The sequence below is a fragment of the Alternaria incomplexa genome (genome assembly GCF_024043165.1).
Source record: "Alternaria incomplexa strain BMP 0042 chromosome Unknown scaffold_7, whole genome shotgun sequence".
In the NCBI taxonomy this organism is placed as follows: domain Eukaryota; kingdom Fungi; phylum Ascomycota; class Dothideomycetes; order Pleosporales; family Pleosporaceae; genus Alternaria; species Alternaria incomplexa.
In genome coordinates, this window is record NW_026249856.1 from 1,050,044 (window position 1) to 1,074,222 (window position 24,179).

At 53.3% G+C, this 24,179-nt stretch overlaps 11 protein-coding genes across 11 annotated transcripts; 3 read left to right on the forward strand and 8 right to left on the reverse strand.

Annotated features, from left to right (window-relative positions):
- Window positions 1-1,644: 1,644 nt before the first annotated feature.
- J4E90_005546 (uncharacterized protein) lies at window positions 1,645-5,038 on the forward strand (the record flags this gene model as incomplete). Its single annotated transcript, XM_051435099.1, has 2 exons — window positions 1,645-4,039; window positions 4,089-5,038. 2 exons carry the CDS (start codon window positions 1,645-1,647, stop codon window positions 5,036-5,038), a joined length of 3,345 nt encoding a protein of 1,114 aa, XP_051291123.1.
- A 483-nt stretch (window positions 5,039-5,521) lies between these two features.
- On the reverse strand, window positions 5,522-7,218 carry J4E90_005547 (uncharacterized protein; the record flags this gene model as incomplete). The annotated part of the gene is made up of 2 exons (XM_051435100.1): window positions 5,522-7,001; window positions 7,052-7,218. 2 exons carry the CDS (start codon window positions 7,216-7,218, stop codon window positions 5,522-5,524), a joined length of 1,647 nt encoding a protein of 548 aa, XP_051291124.1.
- Window positions 7,219-7,782: 564 nt separating this feature from the next.
- CLP1 (Cleavage polyadenylation factor subunit clp1) lies at window positions 7,783-9,333 on the forward strand (the record flags this gene model as incomplete). The annotated part of the gene is made up of 2 exons (XM_051435101.1): window positions 7,783-8,614; window positions 8,771-9,333. 2 exons carry the CDS (start codon window positions 7,783-7,785, stop codon window positions 9,331-9,333), a joined length of 1,395 nt encoding a protein of 464 aa, XP_051291125.1.
- A 328-nt stretch (window positions 9,334-9,661) lies between these two features.
- J4E90_005549 (uncharacterized protein) lies at window positions 9,662-10,393 on the reverse strand (the record flags this gene model as incomplete). Its single annotated transcript, XM_051435102.1, has 1 exon — window positions 9,662-10,393. The coding sequence occupies one exon, from the start codon at window positions 10,391-10,393 to the stop codon at window positions 9,662-9,664; it is 732 nt and encodes a 243-aa protein (XP_051291126.1).
- Window positions 10,394-10,749: 356 nt separating this feature from the next.
- J4E90_005550 (uncharacterized protein) lies at window positions 10,750-12,561 on the reverse strand (the record flags this gene model as incomplete). The annotated part of the gene is made up of 1 exon (XM_051435103.1): window positions 10,750-12,561. The coding sequence occupies one exon, from the start codon at window positions 12,559-12,561 to the stop codon at window positions 10,750-10,752; it is 1,812 nt and encodes a 603-aa protein (XP_051291127.1).
- Window positions 12,562-13,481: 920 nt separating this feature from the next.
- On the reverse strand, window positions 13,482-14,315 carry J4E90_005551 (uncharacterized protein; the record flags this gene model as incomplete). The annotated part of the gene is made up of 4 exons (XM_051435104.1): window positions 13,482-13,649; window positions 13,755-13,938; window positions 14,060-14,111; window positions 14,186-14,315. 4 exons carry the CDS (start codon window positions 14,313-14,315, stop codon window positions 13,482-13,484), a joined length of 534 nt encoding a protein of 177 aa, XP_051291128.1.
- An 829-nt stretch (window positions 14,316-15,144) lies between these two features.
- Window positions 15,145-16,326, reverse strand: J4E90_005552 (uncharacterized protein; the record flags this gene model as incomplete). Its single annotated transcript, XM_051435105.1, has 3 exons — window positions 15,145-15,489; window positions 15,541-16,061; window positions 16,116-16,326. 3 exons carry the CDS (start codon window positions 16,324-16,326, stop codon window positions 15,145-15,147), a joined length of 1,077 nt encoding a protein of 358 aa, XP_051291129.1.
- Window positions 16,327-17,065: 739 nt separating this feature from the next.
- RPL9B (60S ribosomal protein L9B) lies at window positions 17,066-18,240 on the reverse strand (the record flags this gene model as incomplete). Its single annotated transcript, XM_051435106.1, has 8 exons — window positions 17,066-17,194; window positions 17,245-17,410; window positions 17,583-17,644; window positions 17,709-17,792; window positions 17,846-17,893; window positions 17,949-17,956; window positions 18,011-18,084; window positions 18,230-18,240. The coding sequence occupies 8 exons, from the start codon at window positions 18,238-18,240 to the stop codon at window positions 17,066-17,068; spliced, it is 582 nt and encodes a 193-aa protein (XP_051291130.1).
- A 216-nt stretch (window positions 18,241-18,456) lies between these two features.
- Window positions 18,457-19,204, forward strand: J4E90_005554 (uncharacterized protein; the record flags this gene model as incomplete). The annotated part of the gene is made up of 2 exons (XM_051435107.1): window positions 18,457-18,982; window positions 19,035-19,204. 2 exons carry the CDS (start codon window positions 18,457-18,459, stop codon window positions 19,202-19,204), a joined length of 696 nt encoding a protein of 231 aa, XP_051291131.1.
- Window positions 19,205-19,602: 398 nt separating this feature from the next.
- On the reverse strand, window positions 19,603-20,716 carry J4E90_005555 (uncharacterized protein; the record flags this gene model as incomplete). The annotated part of the gene is made up of 2 exons (XM_051435108.1): window positions 19,603-20,588; window positions 20,650-20,716. 2 exons carry the CDS (start codon window positions 20,714-20,716, stop codon window positions 19,603-19,605), a joined length of 1,053 nt encoding a protein of 350 aa, XP_051291132.1.
- Window positions 20,717-22,064: 1,348 nt separating this feature from the next.
- On the reverse strand, window positions 22,065-24,009 carry J4E90_005556 (uncharacterized protein; the record flags this gene model as incomplete). Its single annotated transcript, XM_051435109.1, has 3 exons — window positions 22,065-23,019; window positions 23,068-23,816; window positions 23,878-24,009. 3 exons carry the CDS (start codon window positions 24,007-24,009, stop codon window positions 22,065-22,067), a joined length of 1,836 nt encoding a protein of 611 aa, XP_051291133.1.
- Window positions 24,010-24,179: the final 170 nt, after the last annotated feature.

Genomic DNA, 24,179 nt, shown 5'->3' on the forward strand with positions numbered 1-24,179 from the left:
TCATGTGCCCTGCTTGGTCTCCATGACAACAAATGCGGATGGACTTGCATTGCGCTTGTGGTAGTCTGGGTCAGTCGACCATCGAACAGGACAATGAACAGTTAAGATTATCTGGTAGCATAACGTGTACTTCTCCCTATACCGTTCGAAGTGGTAAGCTTCAAACAGCATGCACCAGTTGCATACTTAACAGAAGCCATGTGTCTCTTGCGGGTCGTGGCTGCACTTTATTATCCTTCCAAAATCAAATTACCACCGAGTGCGCTCATTACCGAAGACATGGCGAGCGACAGATCCTACATCTTCGTTATCATCGGGGCCATGTTATCAGTCTCGGTTATAGTCATCAGCATTGTCTGTGTTATTATCGCGCAAAAGAGGAAGTCGGCCAGACAGAAGAGGGCAGCCTCGCAGATAGAGGGTCGCGAAGTCGGCGCAGCATCCAGTGAGCCCAAAGTAGTGTCCCAGGGCTAGAATCGCTGCAACGGGCTGGGTAGGGCGCGGGCCTCAATCGATGGCGCAAAGCAATCTGGCGTTCTGGTCGTGGAAGGATGTATGCCAGACGGATGACAGCGTAGGTCTCGAACGCCGTAACTGTATCAGATTGGCTGGGTCATGATAGATAGCGAAGTTTAGCAGCAGTTTCTATAGATACTGCGTCCATGCAGTCTTCAATTTGCGTCTTTGTGTGGTCTCGCGCACCGCTTCCATGAAACGGCCTGAGTATTGTCTATGGCGGCACGGCAATCTTCTTAAACGTACGTTGAGCAAGGGTGCTCGGCTTCAAAGTCCTGGTCCGCAGATGACGAAGGGTAACCTGGCAGATATCCGGCTGCTCCCGGGTCTTAGATAAATTGTGTGGTGTGTGCGTTATTCTCCGAGAGTCCCAGCTCACAGGATGACAAAGACGGGCGCGGGATGCGATGGTTCATAGCATGAACATGAGGCCATGAGGCCACGCACGAGCATAAAGCGAGTGAAAAAAGGAGAAACGAGCAGCAGAAACATAATTGAGACGCGTCGAAACGGTGCCAGAGCTAATGCTGATCAGTCGTCCTGCATGAGCAAGCACGAGTAATGTGCACTGTGCATGAGGACCGGCAGCTGAACGGGCGTGCAGTTCAAGCGCAGACAGCGGCGCATGGCAACGGCAAAGAATAGATGATAGGCAAAGGGTCCACGAAGGCAGATGAATGGGTACAAGAAGTAAACGTGGGACGACCCCAAGAGGCGGTTCATGTGGTATAAGAAATGTGCTATAGTAGGGGTTAGAGTTCTCGGGGTCGCTCAACTGAGACTAGGCGGTGGCCCCTGCCATGGCAGCGACGACCATCACTATCCCTGAGGAGGTTCAATTCGCCTCGGGCACCCGCCGCCCGATGCAATTAAACACAGGCGTCCCATCTCTTCGGCGGATGTTTTGTTCTTCTGGTATCTTTCTGGACTTTGTAGACGTTGTGCAGTTTTGGAGTTCTCTCTACCAGTCTTTTACCACGGCCAGGTCGCGACGCGCATGATTACCGGACTCGCGGACTCTGCATGCCAACCATGCACTGATCATCAAGACTGCAGCATTCCAGACACCTAACATAGAGGGCCTACCGATTTGGATTACGGGCCTCTCTCGTGCAGCACGCGGCGCAGATGGATTACCAGCAACCCGTTCGCTCTCCCCCCACGGCCGCCGATGCAGCCACTACCGCCCCGGCGACCCAGACTTTGAAGTCGCGGCGGCGCGACTCTCTGCCATCGTCTGTCAAAACATCGGATGCGCGCCCGGCCAAGCGCACGCCCAACTACATACGCACCACGGCCGCCTCGCCCCAGGTCATCTCGTCGCTGATCGACCAGCTGTCGGCCATATCCATCCCCGCGCACAACCACTTTGAGAATCTCCTCGTCGGCTACGGCAACGGCCTCGCGCCCTCCGCCGCGCCCAGCGTGCGCACCCACTCGGAGAAGAACTCGATCGCCGGGCATGATGGAGCGTCGGTGGACCGCAGCAGCTTCCACAACCCAATAAGAGACCAGAACGACCTCTACCCCGACGACGCATGCGAACCGCCTGTCATCCGCACGTCCAAGCCCCCATCCGGCAAGTCGCCCTTGACCGCGCCCAAGAAACCGAACAAAGCGCATTCGCTTAGTAGTTATATCGGACGCAGCGGTGGTAGCTCGTGCTCCCTACAATCGACCCATTCGAACCGGTCGGCGAGCAGTTTTGGCAACATCAGCGTCGAAGCAGGCGTGCCGCGCCAGGTATCGGGTGAAAGCGCGAGGTCGTCGTTGGAAAGCAAGAGGAGCTTCAAGGGCCACAAGAGCCTGATGTACATGAGCTCGCGCGAGCGACTACGACAAAAAGAGACGGAACGGAAGCGCGTGACCGTACACAATCTGAACGACACGCCGACCGGTGACCCCTCCAAGAAGGCCGCGCACCAACTCTTCCCCTACGAAGACACGATCAGCGAAGAGCCATCATCCGCGAAGGAAGACGCACGATTCGACGAGACAGTGCCTGAATCGTCGAGATTTGCCCAGCGGTATCCCAGCAGGAACAACAGCCCACGACGACTGCGTCTCAATCTGGTCGATGCCCCTCATTTGGAAAGTCCATCAGACAGCGGACTCATTCCTGAACGCGGATCATCCCTGAGGCATACTGGCAGCCCGGCCCGCAAGAGCAAGAAGCGCCGATCCGGGGACAAGAGCCGTCCAAAGTCTCAGAAAGCCGACATGGTCCCCGAAGAGGAAGAGAAGATGGATCCGGAAGCACAAAGGAAGAAGAAGATCCTGGACGAGCTAGAACAGGAAGAGAATGAAGTCGCTCAAAGGATCCGAGAATTAAGAGATCAGAAAATGCGGAGAGAGAAGTTAGCCGGAAAAATGCCTGTGGACGTACATGCAGGGGCGACAACACCCAGGGTGCCTCGCGTTTCATCCATCCCCAGTCCGGAGTCCTCGCCCATCTCGACAGTTTCAAGCTTGTCGGAGGACGAAAGGAGAGTGCAGAATTCGACCAAGGCGCATCGAGTGCTTGGAATATCACAAGAAACAGCCTTAGCTGCCGAGAAGCTAACGGAAAGGCCGATGGACAGACCGGCCGAAAAAGCAGAAGGTGACCGCCATAACCTCTCGGTACCATCGCAACCACGCAGTCTGCGCCACTCGCGGCACCGAAGTCTGACGTTGAACGACGGCGATGAGCTTACCCCACTTCCGATCGATTACACGCTTGCGCTCCAAAGTCTGGACGAGTCTGCGCCGACGCCGAGCTTAGCAGATCCACGGCAGTCGAGATCGCCTGCGCCTGCAAGCATCATGTCTAAAGCAACCAAGTCAAGCAGCGACTCTTCCGTACCCCAGCGATCAAATTCACTCTTGGCAGTCGGCGGGCGATCTGCGCTCGGCCGTCGAGCGGCGACCAGTTCCGTCATCATAGGCAAGTCTTCCAAGCACAAACACTCCTCCAGTGCGAACGAAGATTCGACAAATAGACTGGCGCCACCCTCTCGTGCGGCCAGCGAAGAGCCTATCACTCGACATCGCTCCATGCACGTTGTGTCCCCTCCGTTAGAGTCACACAGTATGCAGCTACAGCGCAGACGTACAAGTACCAGCAAGAGGTGGTCGCATCCCGATCTGCCAGCGAAGGCCGAGAAAGCGCATAATGACAGGATTGACCGGAAAGAAGAGAAGACCAGAGCAGCTGCAGTGCAGAGCCCGCCCCATCCAATCATCGAGGAGCGACCTGCAAGTTTAGATTCTATCGATTTAGATGTACACCAATACCTGGAATCATCCCGGCTGTCCCAGAAGATCCGGCATCCGCAAACAGGAAGGATTATTTCTTTCTCAGAAGTCGGTGACCCCGAAGGTTTTGCTGTCTTTGTTTGTGTAGGCATGGGTCTGACCAGATACGTCATGGCATTCTATGATCAGCTGGCAGCCACTTTGAAGCTACGTTTGATCACACCTGATCGCCCTGGTATCGGAGGTAGCCAAGTTGATCCGAACGGCACACCTCTTAGCTGGCCTGGTATGTGAACATCCCGTCATCTCGAGAGAAACGAGCTAACATTTACTAGACGACGTACTTGTGATCTGTCAGTCTTTGAAAATCAACAAGTTTTCCATGTTAGCCCACTCCGCAGGAGCTGTCTACGCTTTGGCAACATCATTACGAATGCCACAACATATCCGTGGTAGAGTGCACCTTCTTGCGCCTTGGATACCGCCATCGCAAATGGCGCCCATTGGCATCAGTCAGGACTCACCACCTACCCAACAACTTCCGCGATCGCAGCGCTTCCTACGCGCTTTACCTCCATCTCTACTCAAGGTCGCAAACTCCACCTTCCTCAGCGCGACAAGCGCTAGCCTCCAGCGTACTGGACCCAAGACGTCGCCCAAGACCAGACGGAAAAGCATGGCCCCCTCACCGGTGCCACCGCAGCAGTCGACAACGCGTCCATCCTTGAAGGACACCCACCGACATTCGATGATGATGATGGACCAAGTGCTGCCGAACGCAAGCACTCTGACCCTCACGAACCCAGATGCCAATAACGAAGAAGCACAACGCGTGCAAGAGATGCTCAGCATGGCTGAACTTGAACGCCAACGCGCTTTTGATGAACGCCTCACTTTCGCCATCTGGGACCGCGCGACTGCAAACGCAAACCCCGCAACCGATCTGATTGTCTGTCTCGAAACCAAGCAGACCATTGGCTTCCGCTACGAAGACATCAACAGGCCCGTTGTCATCCATCACGGTTCCAAAGACTCGCGTGTACCAGTTGACAACGTCCGATGGCTTGGCAAACTGATGCGCAAATGCGAAGTCCGGATTCTAGAGGGCGAGCAACACGGACTCATGGCCAGTGCACAGGTCATGGGTAACGTGCTTACAGAGATGGCATCTGACTGGGAAGACTGGACGAACATGGTCTCAGGAAAGTCCACTGACGGACACCGCGCTGTCTCGAGGCGGAGGACGACCGAGAAGCTGAGAAGCCAGATGAGCTTCACCAACTGAGCGCACACATGAGACATACAAGAGCTGGAGCTTTGCTTACCTGGATGACGACATTGTAATTCGACGATTTGCGACGGCCTGGATCTCTTCGCGATCTTTTGAAACAAGCGTGTGCTTTTTCTTTCTCTGTTATCTGGCGAGAACACGACCTCAAATACCCCATACTAATTACCCTTGTTTTGTATGTTGTTCTAATCGCCTAGTTAGTTTTTCTCTTCTTTCTTGTTGCTTTCGTTTCTTTGGATACACTATACCCATTGGGTTTGAAGCGTTTTGTATGGGCTGGACACCTTGATAGGATGTATGACGTAGATAGGGAGGGGGCTGGGGATTACTAGATGGCAAGGAACTCTTGTGATATAAGTGGCTACAATGGAATCTTTGCACATCGCCGTTTTACGTCTCGCTATTCACTACTTTCGATGCACACACACGACTGACTTGACAGTTAGGCAGTTCCTACGTCGATCTAGACTTCTACCGTCAACCAACAGTATAGGCCTCAGCACCCTTGCCAAACAGCAAATGTGGCTTTCTCTGCGCCAAATCCAACACCGTCTGCGCAAAGACAGAATTCGCCCATGCGAACCAACTCCTTGTATATGACTTTCCAGACTGTACATTCACACTCTCGTGTATGAGTCCCAATGGACTCACTTTCTTGACCGCAGCAAGACACTTCATAATTTCATCGTCGTCATCGCTACTCATAGCTTGGACGAGGACAGCCATAGGCCAAGCGTTTCGCACGCCGACGTGGGGACCGCCGATGCCCGCAAAGTCGGAGCCGGTGAGGTAATAAGGATTACCGTTCTTCTCCAGTATCATCTTGCGCGTGTTCTTATAGATCTTGTTGTTTGTATCCGTGAAGCCGAGCAGAGGTAAAGCAAGTAAAGAGGGCAAATTGGCATCATCCATCAAGATGGAAGACCCATAACCATCGACTTCGAATGCAAAGACCTCGCCGTATTTCTTGTGTGTCACAACGCCGTGTTCCCAGATGCCCTTTTGGATTGTCTCGCCCCAGGTCTCCACTTCAGTTGCTATGTGTTTCTTGCCCGCTTTTTTGAGAATGGCGGCTGTGCGGAGGAGTTCGACGGCCATCATGGCGTTGGCGGGGATGAAGAACCCGAGGATCGTTGCATCGTCGCTGGGGCGGAAGGCAGAGCGGACGAGCCCTGTGCCACCATTGAGAGGGTTGCCGAGGCCACTTAAGCTAAGGGTTTCGGTGCCGATGTTGGTCTGGCGCTGCCATGTGTACTCGTTGCCCTGGTATGCGCCTGTCTTCTCGTTGAAGGTAGGCTTTGACTGCTCCTTGAGCACGCCGAGAAGTGTATCGAGAGCGAGGAGCCAACGAGCGTTGATGAACTCCGTGGAGTCGGTATGGTTGTAAAATTGGTTCGATAAGGAGAGAAAGTGGGCGAGAGAGTCGAGTTCGTACTTGCATTCAAAGACGAATGACTCCTCGTAGTTTGGATGTACTTTATCGCCATCGCCTTGGAAGGTCGGGTTGAGGCCACTCGGTGGAGGCGGTTGGAAGGCGTTGCAGTATGGTGATCCGATGACATACTCTGCCTGTGTGTTGATGGCTCCCAGAATGAGCTGGTGTATCTCCTTGTCTTTCTTTGCCAGCAGCTGGTATTGTGCTAGCTGGTTCGTAGAGTCGCGTAGCCATTCAGCGTTGATGTCTCCCGTAACGATGAAACTCTGTGCTCCCTTCCAAGCTGCTGGATCCCAACTTCGCTTTGACGTCTTATGCTTGACAGTATCACCGACATGCCAGCGCACGGTAGTGTCTAGTGTGTTGGGGAACGCGTTTTCAAAGAGACGAGCGAGGTCCTTGTCGACCATCTTCTCGTTCATGTCATCGATGACCTTTTCGACTAGAGGCGATTCGAAGGTTCGGCAATATTTGGACGGTCGTTGGAAGGGCAGTTCCATGGGGCCGGTGCTATACGGCGGACTGTCAGACGAATTAGTACATAACTCTTTCCGCTGTATATGTTGGCATACTGTGGTCGCATCGCATAGTTCTTGTAGTCTGGACAGGCTGCTCGATACTTAAGCGGATCGATGGGAGGGCGCAGAGGTTCTTGCTCCTTAACATTGTTTAGTCCAGCGGACACAGATGAGACGGTAACAAGAGCCCCTAAGGACAGCGAAGCCAATGACTGCTTCATATTAGGTCGAGATGGTCCAAGCGACACCTTGGGGACTCGAAGCTTTCGCGAGAATAGCCAGATCTAGTTGCGCAATGGCTATCGGTAATCGAGGAAAGCAAGGATGGACGGGGCGCAGAGGAAAGGGCGTTCAGCTGAAGACGTTGAACATGACGTGAAACAGGAAAGACAAAGCACCCGAATCATCAAAAGCGAAATGAACAGATGACGGGCTTCAATTGAGGTATAGATTGACGAGCTTCCGACTGACCAGGGAGCTTTCATGGGGAAGGCACCCCACCAGCTCCGCCAATAAGCTCGTGTTAAGTCCGCAGGGCCCAAGCTTCGCTGCGTCGCGCTTCCCAGTTGCTCAACTGATCGCGTCTCTATTCTTCACGCCCATCGCCTGGTCACTGCAACTTGGACGACTACGTGACTATTCCCTGGTTTCTCAGGCGCTATTATATTGCGCACTCAAATTCGAATGTGCAGACTGATCTCCTCACCCAGCTCATAGGAATATCTACACTTCAACGCATTCAGTCCTTGCACAGCTTCAGCGTTTCCCCACATCCTATATCCACCATGATCTCTCTACCAGGCCTCAACCTGTCCTCGCAGCCGATCGAAGCGCAAAATGCCCCCACCTCGACAGCCACACGAACGCAAGACCTCGCTGCCAACACCGAATACCGCTTCGAGGTAGCCTTCTCGCGCACACTCACGGTGAAGCTGCAATCGGGCACCGCAGAATTCTTCGGCACCGAGCTGGCTCCGTCTACCATATACACGTTCCAGGGCACAAAGGGCGCTATCTTCACATGGCATGGCTGCAAGCTTGACATCGGCGGAGAGGTTGAGTCGGACTACATCGCCGAAGAGACGCCCATGATGAGTTGTGCGAACCTACACTTCGCGCTGGAGAACATGCGCGACAGGAGTATCGCGAGTGGCAGCGTCGAAATGGGACCCAGAATACTTGTCGTGGGACCTGAGAACTCGGGCAAAACGTCACTCGTCAAGACTCTGACCTCCTACGCGGTCAAGACCAGCCGGCAGCCCATGGTCGTGAACCTCGACCCGCGCCAGGGTATGCTCAGTGTGCCAGGCTCTTTTTCAGCGGCTGTATACTCGTCCATTGTGGACATTGAAGAAGGCTGGGGCAGCAGTCCAATCTCAGGGCCCAGCCCTATTCCAGTGAAGATGCCGCTGGTATACCACTACGGTCTCAAGGACCCAGAGGAGGGCAGGGTGTTCAAGCCGTTGGTAACGCGCATGGCACTTGCTGTCACAAGTAGATTGGAGGAGGACACGCTCAGCAAGCAGGCTGGCTTCATCATTGATAGCTCAGGCGCCATCAGCCAAGGGAGAAATGGCGTCTACGACAACATAGAACATATTGTTTCTGAGTTCTCTGGTGCGTGTGATGTCTTGCATACTACTTCAGCCTTTCCCCTCCCAACATCGCCCATGTACATTCATGCACCCAAGTTCCAATATCTATCTTTCGAGAGGATTGGCAATCAAATGTACGTACACACTATCAGATCATCATACTGACAGCCCATTACAGTCAACGTCGTCATAACACTCGGCTCCGAACGCCTCTACTCTGACCTCTCCCGCAAATTCTCAGCCCGCACCGGCGGCGACCCCTCCGAAACCGTATCCGTAGTCCGCCTTGACAAGTCCGGCGGCTGCGTCGATCGAAGCGAAGAATACATGAAGGCCCTCCGCCACGCCCAAATCAAAGAGTACTTCTTCGGCAAAGGCGACGAGACACTGGCTCCCAGCAGCCAGATGGCCGACGCCGCCGACCTCAACATCTTCCGCGTTGTCGAGGGAGAAGGAAACGGTGGGGTAGACGAGTACGGCATGACGGTCGAGCGGCAGATCTTCGAAAAAGTCACACCGTCTGAGGCACTCCAGAACCAATTGCTGGCTATCACAACAGCGAGCCCCAACGATCCGCAGAGCGTGATCAGGGACAGCAGTATTAGGGGGTATATCTATGTTGCGGATGTAGACGAGGCGAAGAAGAAGGTCAAGCTGCTTAGTCCGCTGCCGGGACAGACGCCCGGCAATGCCATGATCTTGGGCAGTTGGCCGGAACCTGTAGAAGGTCTGCTTAACTAGAGGTGAGAAGCAATGATGGGACTATGGCGCTGATACATTTACATGGCGGTGCACAGATAGATATTCTGAAACATATCCTTGCATCCTATTGTACCTTCGCCTACACTCGAGCCGTTCTTAGTGATCTTTCCCAACATTGATGTCTGCTCTGAAGGTGGATACCGTTGCTTTTGTCACGGGTTGCATCGTAGGTGTTCGGTATATCTTTGGGATACGTGTTTGAATACTGGATTCAATTTCTCATACAAGGTACGCGTCGATCCGCAGCCGGGAAATATACATAAGCATCTAACATCGTCCACCCTACGTGCGTAAGCGAAAGTCGAAATTAATCTGTCAAAGAAGAATCCGACAGGCCGTAGTGAAACGGAGTGAGGGACCCATCTGGCGATTGCTTGAAAGAATAAGGTTTGAAAGCGAAATCGCGCCACCATACTCCCTTCCACTCGATCATCTCCTTGCGCCTAACTACCACCTCTTTCCAAGCCCATTTCATGGAAATGTTCTGAAAGTCTTCCCCAAATATCGGGCGATAGTTGAATGTGTTAACGCCAGTTCCCAGACGTGTCACCTCATGGGCCACTAATCTCATCGCATGCAGAAAGTAGCTCTTCTTCTTGCCTTTTGCGCCCAGCTTGAACCGCGCAATTTGCTCTTGGGTAAGCGGTGTGTGATCAGACGCAATCGAAGATATGGGGTAGAGGCAGAAGGAAGGCAAGTTGTTGACAAGCTTGCGGACAACGTATTGAATGTCAGTCGGAGAGTCGAGCCAGCCGTCTGGTGGAAGTGGAAGGCCAATGCGGAGATGTGTCGTGTCGCCTATCTTGCTAATAGTAGGGAGCACGAAGTTGTGAACTTCGAAATCCTTCCTAAACCATGGAGCATATACTTTTAGCCACTCGTGCTCAAACTCGTGATAGACGGTCTTGCATGAGAGGATAAGGCCGCGGTAGCTATGAAGTTCGTGCGAAGAAGGTATGCGTTGGGCGACGAAGACCTTCCTTATATGGTTCACATAGGGAGGACACTTGGAGTAGGGGTTTTCTGTAGGCCAGGCCATTGCAGGAATTGAGGTAATGATGTAGGCGTAGATCTGGAGGCGAAGTTCTATAGGGAGATCGAGGAAAGCCGCAGTCGTAGTCTTTGAGGAAATCATCCTCGGAGTTGACAAGATGTTTGTTTTGAAGTTGAATCAGGCCGAGTACGAGTTCGAGCTAGAGAGAGAGCCGAGTAGAGCCCTTAGCTGTATTTTAGAGACGTAGGCGTGTTGTGCACGGACGCCGTGAATACCGGGAGGCGCACCCGAGGCGCATACTCAACACTGACAGGGACCCAAAACCTCCAAAGTTTGCTTGTAGCCCTCAGTACTCGGGGTTAGAAACTACTTTCGACATGCGGCGGATGCCCGGTAAACTGCTACATCTCCTCATCCCTCTCTTGCATCTCCTCTCTCTCAATCACCTCAGCCATCCGTTCCCTCACACTCTCATCCTTGTCCCAGACCTTCCATCCCATGTGTGGTTTAATCTCGTTAGGTTTCCTGTCCGGACGAGGCATCTTCGAAAACGGACACTCGGGCTCGTCTTCGTCGTACAAAAAGGCATCAACCTCGTCATCCACAACCTGTGAGTACTGACCGGACAGGGGTGCTGCGACCCTAAAACTCGGTTTACTGACATCCTTCGTATCGCGGTAATGCTTCCTGAGCTTATGGAAAAGCCAAGGGAATCCATACTGCGGTGGTATGCGCTGGAAACAATGATACAAAGTGACGTGCTGTAAGTTTACCGATGACGTGAAGAGATCGAGCAAGTCCTGTGGGGATAGCTTGATGTTTCGCAAGGTGAGTGTTTTCAACTGTGGTCTCAACCCCTCTGGGATAGGATTAAACTGCAGAAACCGGCGCAGAGTCCGAGCTGATCTCTTATCGTTGAGACTCAGGTCGAGATGCTCGAGGTATCGCAATTCCGCTAATAAAGACTGGAGATTGGTCAAGCTCTCTTCGTCGTACAGGTAATCATTCGAAGGTGTGACTGTCAACTTGACGTGTTTCAGAGGTGTTCTCTGAAACATTTGCTTGGTGATTTGGTAGTTGTGTGAAGCAGCTTTAGCAACAAAGCAGTGGTGGTACTGTCTCGCTTGGTGTTCTGATTCAACGATGAACTCTTCTATCCGCGGATTTGGCATGGCGAGGATCGCAGCAACTACGACGCCATAACCTCTGGGTAACGATTCTCCATTATCCTTCGGCTTGGCGGCACGTGAGGACCACTGATCGTATATACGCTCTGCCTCTTGAGGGGGTCGTAGCCATGGCCAGATAGTTGGTTTGCGGAAGCCCATAGGCAGTGAACGATGATAGGGCGTGTTGTACCGAGGCGATACATTCCATGCAGGCCATACATCGATCGTTGTAGTGATCCTTTTTACGTTTGGGAAGCTGGCTAGTGCTTCTTGTAATGCAGCTGCATCGACCTGCTGTTCCACAAGTTCCTGTTCTTGACGATACAACTCCTGGTACAGCGCATAGCTGTCTTCAATGCTCATCATTGTGGCATTCCTAGCCAGAACGTCTCTTGAGAAGTGGTCGTCGTATCGCAAGAGGATGCCCTTTGCGATCTCGGTCAGCCGACCATCCTCGATTAGGTCTGCCACCGATAATGATCGATGCTCGGGGTTTTCATCGCCGTAGAGCTCCATGGCCTCCTCGAGTCGGCTTTCAATCGCCCTAGTAACTTCTCTTTCGTCGGCGAGAACAGCTTGGCGGAATTCATCCAAAGTTGAATACTCATTGAGCAAGGCATCATCCCAGACAATCTCGAGTACACGGTTTTTGTACGTCGGGTGAGCCATAATCTGATGCAGATAGTCCAGATTAGCTCGATTAGGCGAGACATAGACGCGATCTATACGCAGATACACGCTGGCCGCCAAATGCTTGCTCGTGAGCCGCAGTCGCTTGATGTCGAGCTTTGAGATGTGTTGGCAGACGATTTCGAGAAGTTCCGATGGCAAGTCTGTGATGGTCTTCCTGTTCTGGGCCCCGCTTCCAAAGGCCTCGGGGAACTCATCGCCAAACAGGCCTTCCATAAAGCTCACGGACGGAACGATACTCGCACTCAATGCCGAAACAGTGGAAACCCTGCGCTTTGAGACGCCAGCCCGAATGGACAAGCTAGGCTTGCGGCGTCGGGTCTTGGCAGGCCTTATCTGGAGGTTTGTGAACATCGCATTGGTATGTATATACGATTCGATGGACGCGGTTTCCAGATAGTAAACACAGGCGGATCCCGGGAGCTGGCTTGTTGTCGCGGTATGTAGGTCTCCTGCTAGGCTATGTTGCACGCACAACGTTTGAGCGCAGGCTACGTATGTAGGCGTTTGGAATCGTGTGCAAAGAAACAAGTATGATTAGATGAGGTAGCGAGACTGATTAGTTGATGTTCAAAATACGGTGTCGAAGGACAAAGGTTTATGCTAAGGGTGATGAAACGCCAGCGCTTGCAGCGCTACCAATGCAAGGCTACTTGCTACCCCATTTGAGGACAGCTGAGCGGCCATCATAGGGATATGTCGTGTCGCATATGCGACACTACTAGATGCGATAAATGAACACCCAATGAGTCGCATACGTGAGACGCGTTCATAGACGGTACGGAAGGACAGTCAATTGTGATCGCGGAAGCCGCAACGTGCCCGCGTGCCTTCGCTTACAGCGTGGTGGAGAGCTGCCCGCAGTAGGGTGGGTCCGCCCAAGTCAACGTCAAACCTTTACAAACGACATCACAGACAGCTTCGAGGACATGACATGTAACCAGGTCTTCTCATTGTATGAAGTGCTTTCCAGCAACCTCAAAGAGTGCCCAAGAGCATACATAAGCGGGTACTGCCCTTCAGCAAGTACCCCACGAACGGTTCCACGACGCATCCACCGCTCGATACCCGCAACCAGTAAACCGCCTACCTGCGCAGGCCTACAGTATACCAGACACGCCATCGCGGCAGATGCGCTCGCTCTTCCCATATCGATATGAAGATTGACCAGCACCCGAGTTATCCGTACCCCGCACATACCAGCGCCGAAGCACGGAAGTATGACTGAGGCTGTGTGTAAAAGTCGACGTCAGGGAAGGGGGCGAGTCGTTCATCTAGGAACCCTCCTCGCCTTCGGCCTTGTTCTTCTTCTTCTTCTTGCTTGAGCCGAAGTCATTCTTTACTGTAGGAACGGCCGACTGGTGGACGATGAAGCGGGTGTAGCACTCTTCTGGGTCCCACTCAAAGCCCATGAGGTATGGCTTCTCGAACTCGTCGTCTGCCTATGGAGGGTTAGCTATGCTTTGGCACCAAGATCAAAGTACGCGGTATATAGGAACAGCGACAACGATGCTCAATGGTAAGATCCAATGACAAGGGACACTTACGCGCTTCTTGAACTGCTTGTGGATGGCATCTAGTGCGTCCTTGATGGTTACACCCTTCATGTTCCGTGCGGTAACTTCTAATCCTAGCGGGAAGTGTAGGGCGATGGACTTGAGCTTGGGCTCGGTGAGTGGCATCTTCAAGACTGACGGGTCTTCGACGGTGCTCGGCGACTTGTTGAGCTTCCTGGAAGTACTGCATTAGCACGGTCAAGACATTGGGGCTGCCGGAGCTATCCGGACGACGACGAGCTGGTCTGCATCATGGTCGGATGGCTCGCAACAATGCGATGAGGGGAATCACTTACCAGTTCAGCTTCTGGGTTTCGAGTGCGATCTCGATCTTCTTGCCTTCCTTCTCTGAGGTTCTGTCAGCCCCGCCCGCTGCTCACGCACGACCCCTCATTTGGGCTATCGTCATAAGAGGTACTCACCTAGATCCTCGATGCGGTAGACATCAGCAGCCATGGAGCTGACTCTGCGGTGGCCCTTCTTAGCGGCGCCATCTTGGTGATCGGTCAAAGAGTCGACCTTCTGGAGCGTGTTTTCTGTCTCTGCGGCCATTGTGGTAGGATGCAGTTGCAGTCAAGCTACTGGAAGATTGAAGGGGTTGTAGATGATGAAAGAGCTTGGGAAGCTGTAGAGGGGTTGCCTGGAGCTGTGGATGTGATGTGAGATACGAAAGCACAGTGGAGGCTGTGAGGAAGGAGAGGAAACGAGGGAGGGCGCAGCTTATGAGGGGCTCAGTCTCTCGCCGGCAGGCACAGGAGACGGTCACTTGATCGATCACCACATTGTGGTCCAATCCAATCGGCGTGAGACGTGAATGGTCGGGCCAATGCGGGGAAGGGGAGCATCACCCAGAATGCGGGGAAGGAGCAAACCAACGGTGGAAGCCTGCGTGTCCATCCCACATTGTTGGTCAAAAGAGCTCGAGATAGTGTAGAAGCTAGCAATTGAGCCTCGTTATTCGCACTTCAATCTTCCCAAGTATCTATTGCCATTGCGTTGTTGCTCCGGAGCATCAGGCACGGTGGTGAGATAGATCGCGTGACCGACGTCATTGGCCGCTCGGCGACTGGACAAAGCGCGCATCGACGCGTATCATCTCAGCTCCGGGCCCTAATGCGGTCCGAGTGAATCAGAGATCCACTTGATTACTGCAAGGGCTCAAGGTCCACGCGGAGATGCATGTCAGCATTCTACTGGACTGTCCGCTTTCGCAAGATGATTCTGGGCTGCCTAGGTACTTAGGTATCCATATGGACTTTGTAATTACTCACTTGGAAAAGCAATATAGATGCATGATGACTTCGCATTTGACACCGCAACATTAATTGATATATCGCTTGTTGGCTCCGACCGCTATTATCGATGTTATTGCATGATTTGCCTATGAATGCCCAACAATCCTAACGGGCTCGTATAACTCCTCGAGGTACTTCTCCTCCTCCTCAGTCAACTCCTTGCCCCTCGCTGCAAGCGCTTCATCCATCCTGTCTGTGCTGGAGAAGCCGATGATTGGACTTGCGACACGCTTGTTGATCCATGCGAGGGCAACGTGGCTCATTTTCCAGTCATGCTTCTTCGCGATCTCTTCAACGCGAGCAATGATCTTCTTGTCAAGTTCAGTGTTACCAGAGGTTTGGTTACCGGCCTTCTGTTCGCCTTCTGAGCGAGTAGTCGAGCCGAATGCAGAGGGAGGGCGAGCGAGATGGCCACGGCAAAGAGGTGCCCACTGTCAAGCTGTTAGCAAAATATTGACTTTGTAGTTGAAAGGGAAGCATACCGGAATCAGACCAACACCAGTGTCATTGCAGAACCGATTCATCTCGCGCTCTTCCTCACGGTAGAGCAGGTTGTAGTGGTTCTGCATGCTGATGAACTTTGTCCAGCCGTTCTTTTCGGCAGTGAACTGCATTTGCGCAAACTGCACTGCCCACATGGAGCTAGCACCGATGTATCGAACTTTCCCACTCTTGACCAGATCGTGCAGCGCCTCCATGGTCTCCTCGAGAGGCGTGTTTGGATCGAAGCGGTGAATCTGCAGAAGATCGATATAGTCCATGTCAAGACGCTTAAGCGACGCATTGACAGCGTTGAAGATGGCCTGCCGTGAGAGACCACCTTGGTTTACATAGTCTTTCAACTGAGGCAGCTCTTTGCCGTACTGGATGGTTCGCAGACCAGGGTCCTCGCCGACGTAGCCAAAGCATTTGGTGAGAATTACTAGCTTATCGCGAGGTAGGTTGTACTTCTTGATGGCCTTGCCAACCAGTTCCTCAGATACACCGTTGGAGTAAACATTGGCTTTATAAGCTGTCAGTAACTGTTGCAAGTACATGGCTGCTCTGTCAGTCTTACCTGTATCCCAAGTCGTCAGACCGCGATCGTATGCAGCCTTCAGCAGCGGTAGCGACTCTTCCTCTTCGATGACCCAGGGCTGCCATTTGGAACTTCCAATGCTCATAGCACCCAAGATGGGTACCGAGACCTTGAGACCGCTCTTTCCCAAGCGCTTATATTCAGCCTTGGACTCCTTGAGGAGCCCTTCAATATCGAGCTTGTCCGCCATGGTCGCAAATCAGTAGATCGGTTGCGGATTGGTGTTTAGTGGGGTCCTTGATGTTTCGCAGGGTTGTGGTGGGGCAAGCAACTGAGGTGTGAATAAACCAACAGCTGTATGGGCGACACGGTGCTCATATATTTCGCCATGACGGCACTTTCGCCGTGCCTGCACCACCTGCTTCCCAATCGAGGTTACAATGAGCTGTCATTGTCGGGCTTTGCGGCGATAGCCTCATCATTGTCCCGGTGGTAGATATTACAACGAACAACGATGCGGGGTTCAGGCACGACGAGCCGCCATGGATACGTCATGTGGAAATCCCACATCCGCGGACAGTCCAGCCGCCAAAAGAGGCAGGAGGCGTCTCTTCGTGCATGGATAAAGAGATGGAACCGAATGATCATCAGATTCATGCTTACTCGTAATGTGATCTCATTCATAGTGTGCTAGGCTGGACTCCTCAGGCACGGGCTCACACCATGCAACATCACCAAAGGCCAAAAAGCAGTCGCAGTTGTGTTGAAGTGAGTTTAGATCGTTCATGTCTCTTGGCAAGTACTGATCTTATTGACCTCTCATCACCTCACACTTCATCGTGAATGTGCCGGCGCGATTCCATCAAGTCATGGTGGTATTGTTTGAACATCGTTTTTGATCTTAGACCCCCAGGCGCCAACCGCATATGATGCAGAGAAGTTCATAGATGCTCATTGCCCGTAAAGAAACCCGTACTCCCCAGAACCGTTTACGCGTCCTCAACGATGTTGCCGCGCTCCGACACGTACAGACCGTCCAAGAACTTTCGGATATCCTTGTTGCGGACCTTGCAGATTTGCTGAATATCGGCGGCACCTTGGGAGACGTCCTCGAGCGACTGGGTGATCGTTAGCATTGCTTCGATCCATGTTGCGCAGCGGTCCTTACGTTTCCGGACAGCTCGAGCTGATCCTTCTGGTTCTTTGATGCCTCAACCTCAACACCGGGCCTCATGACGACCCTTCGTACGAGCTTCTCGCCGATGAAGTTCCTGATCTCAACCTCCCAGCAGTCGGTCTCCTTGTTCTTGTCCAGGTTGACGTTGATGGGGAAACTGGACATGATGTTAGTCATGTTCAACGATATGCAAAGGCCCCCCAAGAGCACGAGCCAATCTGGTGCGCCCAGCGCTCTGTCATCAGCCTCTCCGAGAGCGCTGGAAGTCTTGTCGGATGGAACATGCTCTGCGGCGAGTTCGGAAGAGATGTGCGATGGGTGCGACATACTGGGCATATACGTAACGCATCTTGTACTTGTAACCCTTGGTGACACCGATGATCAAGTTGTTCTACTCCAGTCAGCCCAGTCCTTCCTTCCTTGCCAGTATAGACTCGAGGGTGCGCGCGACGTACAATCAGGGTGCGGACAGTGCGGAGGGTGGCGACGCTCTTGCGGGAACCGTGGTGGAGCTCGATCTTGATGAGATTCTTCTTAGGCTGTTCCAGTCTTAGCATATGCCCCCGATGCGATGTGTGTGTTCCAAACGTACGTGCGTGAAGCTGACCGCCAAGTGACCGAGAGACTTTGTGAGCTTGCCCTGTGGAGTGTAAGAATCGGTTCGAGGATGGTAGAGGCTATTGCGGGCGGCTTACGCGAGGGCCTGTTGGATATGTCAGTGTTGTTTCTCTAGGGGTCCTCTACCATGCGCACTCACCCTCAACGAGAACATTTCTGTTCTTGATCTGGACCTTGACGCCCTCGGGGATCTCGAGCTCTTCCTCAGAGTGGCTGTTGCGCAAACGTCAGCATTGGATCCGGAATTTGATGTTTGTTGGCGGAGAAGTTCGGTATAGAGGCGTCCATTGACCGTTCGGAGGCAGAGAAAAACGTGCGATGCGGCGGCTTGGGAGTCGTGATCGAGGGATAGACGTACATGTACTTCATCTTGACGGTTGCTGCGGGTTAGCGGTGTTGTCGAGAAGCTGAAGTCGAATTGTCGAAATTGTGTGGGAGGCAGCGCGGACAAAACGATAGCCGAGCCACCGCTCTAGCCCGCTTTTGTGCGCACTAGTGCCGCCGTCTTCCTCGTCATATCCAAGAACACCAACTTCGCACATCCCGACGACTTGCGACTTTTGCTACTGCGATACGGGACTCGAAATGGCAGACGCCAATTCACACATTGCGCAGACGCTGCTGCATCGCGCATTTTCTCCCTCAACTGCAGAATCACACTACCACGAGCGCGTCATAAAGCGCCCCCTCCACGTTCGCGCAACCTCGCCTACGCCGTCTGCACGCGCAGTCCGCCGCCGCGCTCTCAACGAGCGCAACCAAGCCGCCAGGAAGCGCAGGAAGAACCAGCCTCGCCCGCTGTCCGCTGCGAAGAAGCGTGCACTGTGCCTGAACGAGATACCCAAGGAGCAACAGAAGTATGCCATCTACGACGGATTACACAATTTGTGGGTGGGTTACATGCGGGAGGTGCTAGGCCTGAACGACGCTGCGAGGAATGTGCTTGTCACGCCAAACGCAAGTGGGCAACTGCTTGCGACCGCCGACATGCACGGTGCACTCGTGAGTGTGGTAAGAAGTCGGTGCGTGAGCCGCGTAGGCTTGGAGGGCATCATCGTCCGTGATACAAGGTTCACATTCGAGATCATCACGAAGAACAACGCTGTGAAATGTAAGTCCTGTAGGCTAGACCCAGGTAAGTGGTAAGTATCTGACATTCTCAGCTATACCCAAGGAGCACACCGTCATCCGCTTTGAGTTGCCGCTTCCTGTTGAAGAAGGAAAGGAGCCCATGAAGCCACTGGTCTTTGAGCTCAACGCCGAACAATTTCAGACAAGAGCGGCTGATCGCGCGAACAAGAAGTTCAGAATGCACTACCAGCCTGACATATGAAGAGAGCACACAGCCATCTGCTGAACATTCCGATACCAACCCAGAGACGAGCTCGAGAACTCCTTGGAGTTCATGAGTCGACCAACAGCATTACCAGACATGCAGCCACCCCAGTATGAGGCTCAGAGAATAGTCATCAAGCGGCCTGCACCAGCAACGCATATCGTTATGCGACATGTGCTTGGAATCAAAGGAGACGCTGGGTGGCAAGAACCGATAAGGAAGTACACGTCTATCAACACAGACATGGCGAAGAGCAACAAGTTGAAAGACACAGTCAAAGTGGGCATGCAATTATGTCATTGAGTATGGTATCATCCCGATGGCGCTTCAAAGCGCCTCCCGCTAAATGCAATGGTATCATGAACAAACAACCTCTTCATCCGCGTTTCAAAATCTTACACGTTCGTCGCGACCCTTCCAGACTGGAAGTCCTCGGGCTTGAAATCTCTCAGCTCGGTCTCCCGTCCACTACTACCACCGTTCATCGAACTGATCTCATCCTTCTCTTTAACAGCCCTGCCCTTGTCCAGTCTACACCCTGTATAGCTCCTCGGCAGATAACGACCAGGATGCCACACAGCGAACACGACTAGTACAGCAAGTATGGGCGCGGCATCGAAGACCCAGAAGCACCATTCGTGACTCTGGAGATATGCTAGCCCGTAGTTGCGATCGTGTGGTATCTCGATGGTTCGGTAGAATGCCCGGCAGGCGATAAGGACGGAGGAGAGATTAATGGTGTACCCCAGTTTCCGCCAAAGGTGCAAATCTCCAAGGTCGTGTGCAGCCCAATGCCGGCTAATGTAGAAGTACCGCATGCTGATGATGGAAAAACTGAGGAAGCAGAGCAGTTGCATCACCAGACCCATGATGAGGATGATCCGCCCAGGCAGCGCTTTCCGTTCAGAAGCAGCAATGGTCCGGTTTCCTTGCGTGTCTTCATCATACTGCCGACTAATTTGACTCGCACCGACGAGTTGGACGAGGAAACTGAGGAGGTCGAAACACACAAAGTTGGCGGTAATCCACCTAGGGAAGCACCACAGCGTTTTGAAGTTGAGCGCATGGGTTGGGCAGGAAAACCATACTACGCGACTGAATGCCGTGTAGCATGCTGCAGCCAGGAAGCTGGGAGCGAGCAAGATCATGAGCCATGAGGCGAGGAAGGGTGACTCTCTGTGCTCGTCGTAGGCCGATACTAGGCGGCATATGAAGCCCAGATCGAGCATGATAATGGCGATGATGGCCGCCCAGAAGAAGTACGCCTTGTGGCGGACATATTGGTAAATCGAGTATGTGGAAAGTAACAGGACGACAATTGCGCCTGTTATGGCCAGGGGGTAAGAAGGGTCGTAGATGTAAGGGTTCAGGAAATTTTGGCCTGCGATGTGGTCAGCGACGATGTTGCGTTGCTGAGTAGTAGCAGACGGGGACGAACATACCAACTTGAGCCCGATTTGGCAACCCCATACTCGATCGCGCGTCTAAGACTGCGCTCACGACGTGCATTTTAGCAGACATATCCCGCTCCGCACAGGTCCACCTGTTTAAATCTCCGAGCGTAGTCGTTCGTCGATCACGGCAGCCCCAGTAGTCGTAATGGTCGCTCTTTCGCAAATGCCGATAGCGCGTCGCTCATGTCCCAGTCGCGGTCGCAGTGATGGTAACGCCACAACGTCGTGGTACAGCAACCTCGTCGCAAAAGGGCATGCTCGAACACCAGGGAAAAGAGCCAGCGGAGAAGCGACCCAGATAACAAAAGGCGGCGGTAACGCACGTTTTACCCAAGCCACGCCCGCCTGCGTTCTCCGCTTGCTAAGAGCACTCAAGGCCTTGGCAGTCCCTGGCCCTTTCCACTCCGCACGCACTGCGCGTCTCCTTTCCTCCATCTCCCACGTCCCCAGTCCGTCTCACATGTGCTGGCTAGGTAGGGCCGGGTAACCCGCGACACTTACGTCTTTAATGCGAGACGGGAGACGGATAAGGCGGGTATACACACCATGCAACGCAGTGCCGCGCGCACTACTGCTACCGACCCAGGCATCTCTCCCTTTGATATTAATTCGGTACACACACGTAGTCGTACCTCGCTCTTTCACGGTTGCACCCTCGAACGAAAGGCCCGGGAGCAAGCACACGCGTCAGGAATTACCACATGATCCGCCGGCGTGGCCTTGGCAAACCAACGAAAGCCATGGCGTGTGTCGCTGCCAAGGTGTTGGCAATGAGGCCGCTCGCCGAAGTAGCCGCACGCCGGGACTTCGCGTCTTACCAGACCCCACGGCGTGGTGTTGAGGCGTCGTCCAAGTATCTTTGTGGCGTATAGTCGTCGCGGCCAAGTAATATCCCGATGCAAACGTGAGCCGTGGCATTTCCTCGCTGCGCGATATTATCGGCGGATCGTTTGACCTTGGGCTACGTGCCTGGTTTCTGTGTGGTGGTGTTATCCTGGCTAAAGGCCAGCGAGTACGTTCTTGTGAAACTGAGGCGTCCAGGTGTGGCGCAGGCACGCCAAACATGGGCACAGGCGCGTCCTTGTGGCCTGCGCAAGCGCAGAATGCACTACCTTTCGCGATGAACGCCACTTGTTTAGGATCGAGAAAGTTCTAGGTGTGTAGCCTAAGTTTATTGAGATACACTGTATCTTGTCACCGCCTTCACGATAAATTACGTATTATGAGGGAACCTTGGCAAAACTGGAGAAACATCGTGGATTTCCCCCTTGAGATCTTAGTTTTCGAGCCAAACCTTGAATCACCCTAAGCAGCTGGGTACAAGACCCGACCAAAGTATCTCGAACTACCGTTTCATCACATCATCTCCACGAGAATTTATCGGCTTGCCTTCGCCTACCCGTCTACTCATCGTCAAACTCGTCGCCGGAAGCGATCTTATCCGCACTCTCCTTGTTCGAGCCATCAATCTCAGCCTCATCCTCGTCATCATCGAGACCCATGCCCTTCTTCAACCAGCGCACTTCCTTGGGCTTCCGCTCCATCCAGAGCTCGTTCGGGATCCAGGTATAGAAGCTGCACATGGTCTCCTTGATGTCGTCGAGAATGGTCATGCCGCCGGTGAGGTGCATGATGTTGGCGTCCATCTTCAGACCCACGAAACAGTCCTTGATGATGTCTTCCTCGATCCAGAATTCGTACTCTCTGCCGTCGCCAGCTTTGCGCGGCTTGCCGTTGGGATACTTGTTGTTGTCCTTGGGTAGGTCCCACTCATCACAGTCATCCGTGTACCAGGTCTTGCACAGGAGCTTGCCGAGAGGTTCAAGCTGGCCGAGCTTATGTTTGAAGAGCTTGCTCTGCTCTGCATATGCGGACTTCGTGTCGTCGTCAGGGAGTTGAACGGCGGTGACCTCAAGATAGGCAGTCTCTCTGCTGAGAACCTGCAGATCTCCAGACTCGAACATATCGTACTGCGCATCCGAGCCCAGAACCGCGATGCCAGTACCGAACTTGACCCTGGCCTCTTCCTTCCGGATACCGATCTCGGAAACAGTCAGGCCTTCCTTCTTGAGGTCCTCAGCCCACGACTTGTCGCCAGTATATATGTCGGCCTGAGCGCCACCGAAGACAACGCTAGCGGACTTGTTGAAGTCTCCGGGTAGGGCAAGACCTACGGAGTTGACCTTGGGAAGCTCCCGGTCGGCCTGGTCACAGATTTGGAGCGCAGTGGCAAGCTGATCGTCAAATTCGGGGCAGACACGGTGAAAGCGAAGATATCTGAAGAAAGAGCGGGGCACTTGACAAGCATTCTTGATGGCGTGCGAAGCATAGCCGTAGTGGGCAGGGTACCAAGATGATCTGTCATAGTCAACATCGCGTCAGGCAAGGTTGGGGTGGTAGGCTTACAGGAAAGCTTTGCAGACAGCTACAAAGTCAACAGCCCACCGCTTCTCATCGGACCGGTCCCAGGGTACGTTGTGGATGGCGAGGGCCCTCGCAATCTCCTCAGCACCCATCTCCTTCATGTCGTGCTTAGAGATTCCTTGGTACTGGCGAGGACCGGACTCTACTCCACCAAAGCGCATGAGCTTGTTAAAGACATGTGCGTACATCTCATGCATGCGACGCTTTTGCTTAAAGCGCTGGATGGCAATCTCAATGCGCTCAACGAACGACTTGTCTAGAGCGTACATTTCCTCTTCCTCGGCGGCTTCGTCAGGAGTGAGAGTAGGCTCCATGTACGCCTTTTCAAATCCGGTAGCCTTCAGCATGTTCTTGGACACTCCTTCAGGGTGCTTGATCTTGGCCTGAGGGAGTAGTGGTACTGGGTACTGGGCGGGCTGCTGAGCCTTGGCCTTCCGTGATCCTGGGGCATAGGCGATGTCGTTATCGTCGTCGGCATCGAAGTAATCTGGATCCAGGATGCACTTCCCGGTTAGAGGAACCTTGCGCTTGATGGTCTTTCCGTCAGCAGAGACTTCCAAGAAGGCGCTCAGTCGAAGAGCCGCAGAAACTAGGGACTTGGGCTTGTATTTTCGCATCTTTTGAAAACCACAGATCCGACTGACGGAGACGGGGATGTTCTCACGCCCGCCACAGCACTGTAACATGTGCTTGTCGGTAGGGAGATTCTCATCGGAAAAGTAGAACTCCACCTTGAAGAACGATTAGTTGATCTGAAAAACTTACCGCGAGACTGGGGACTGGGAAACGTACTTGACGACGGATCTCTGCCCCATCTGGGTGGTCCAGCACAGTGCTGGTGACTTGAGAAGTGGCAGTGATGTTGGTGGAGGCTCCATTGGGAGGTCCTGCGTCCACAGAAGGTGCTGCAATTGCGGTTGCCATGGTTGCTACTCTCTGTATTGAGGTTCGGGGATATCAAGAGCTGACTGAAAGAGACTTGAGGTTATAGAGGGTGATATAGAGAGGATTGGGCATGGGATGTCGGCGCGCTAGTGAGGCAGCTGCAAACCATGCCTCGTGGGTGACTGCGCTGGACCTGGCCCCGGGGGGGG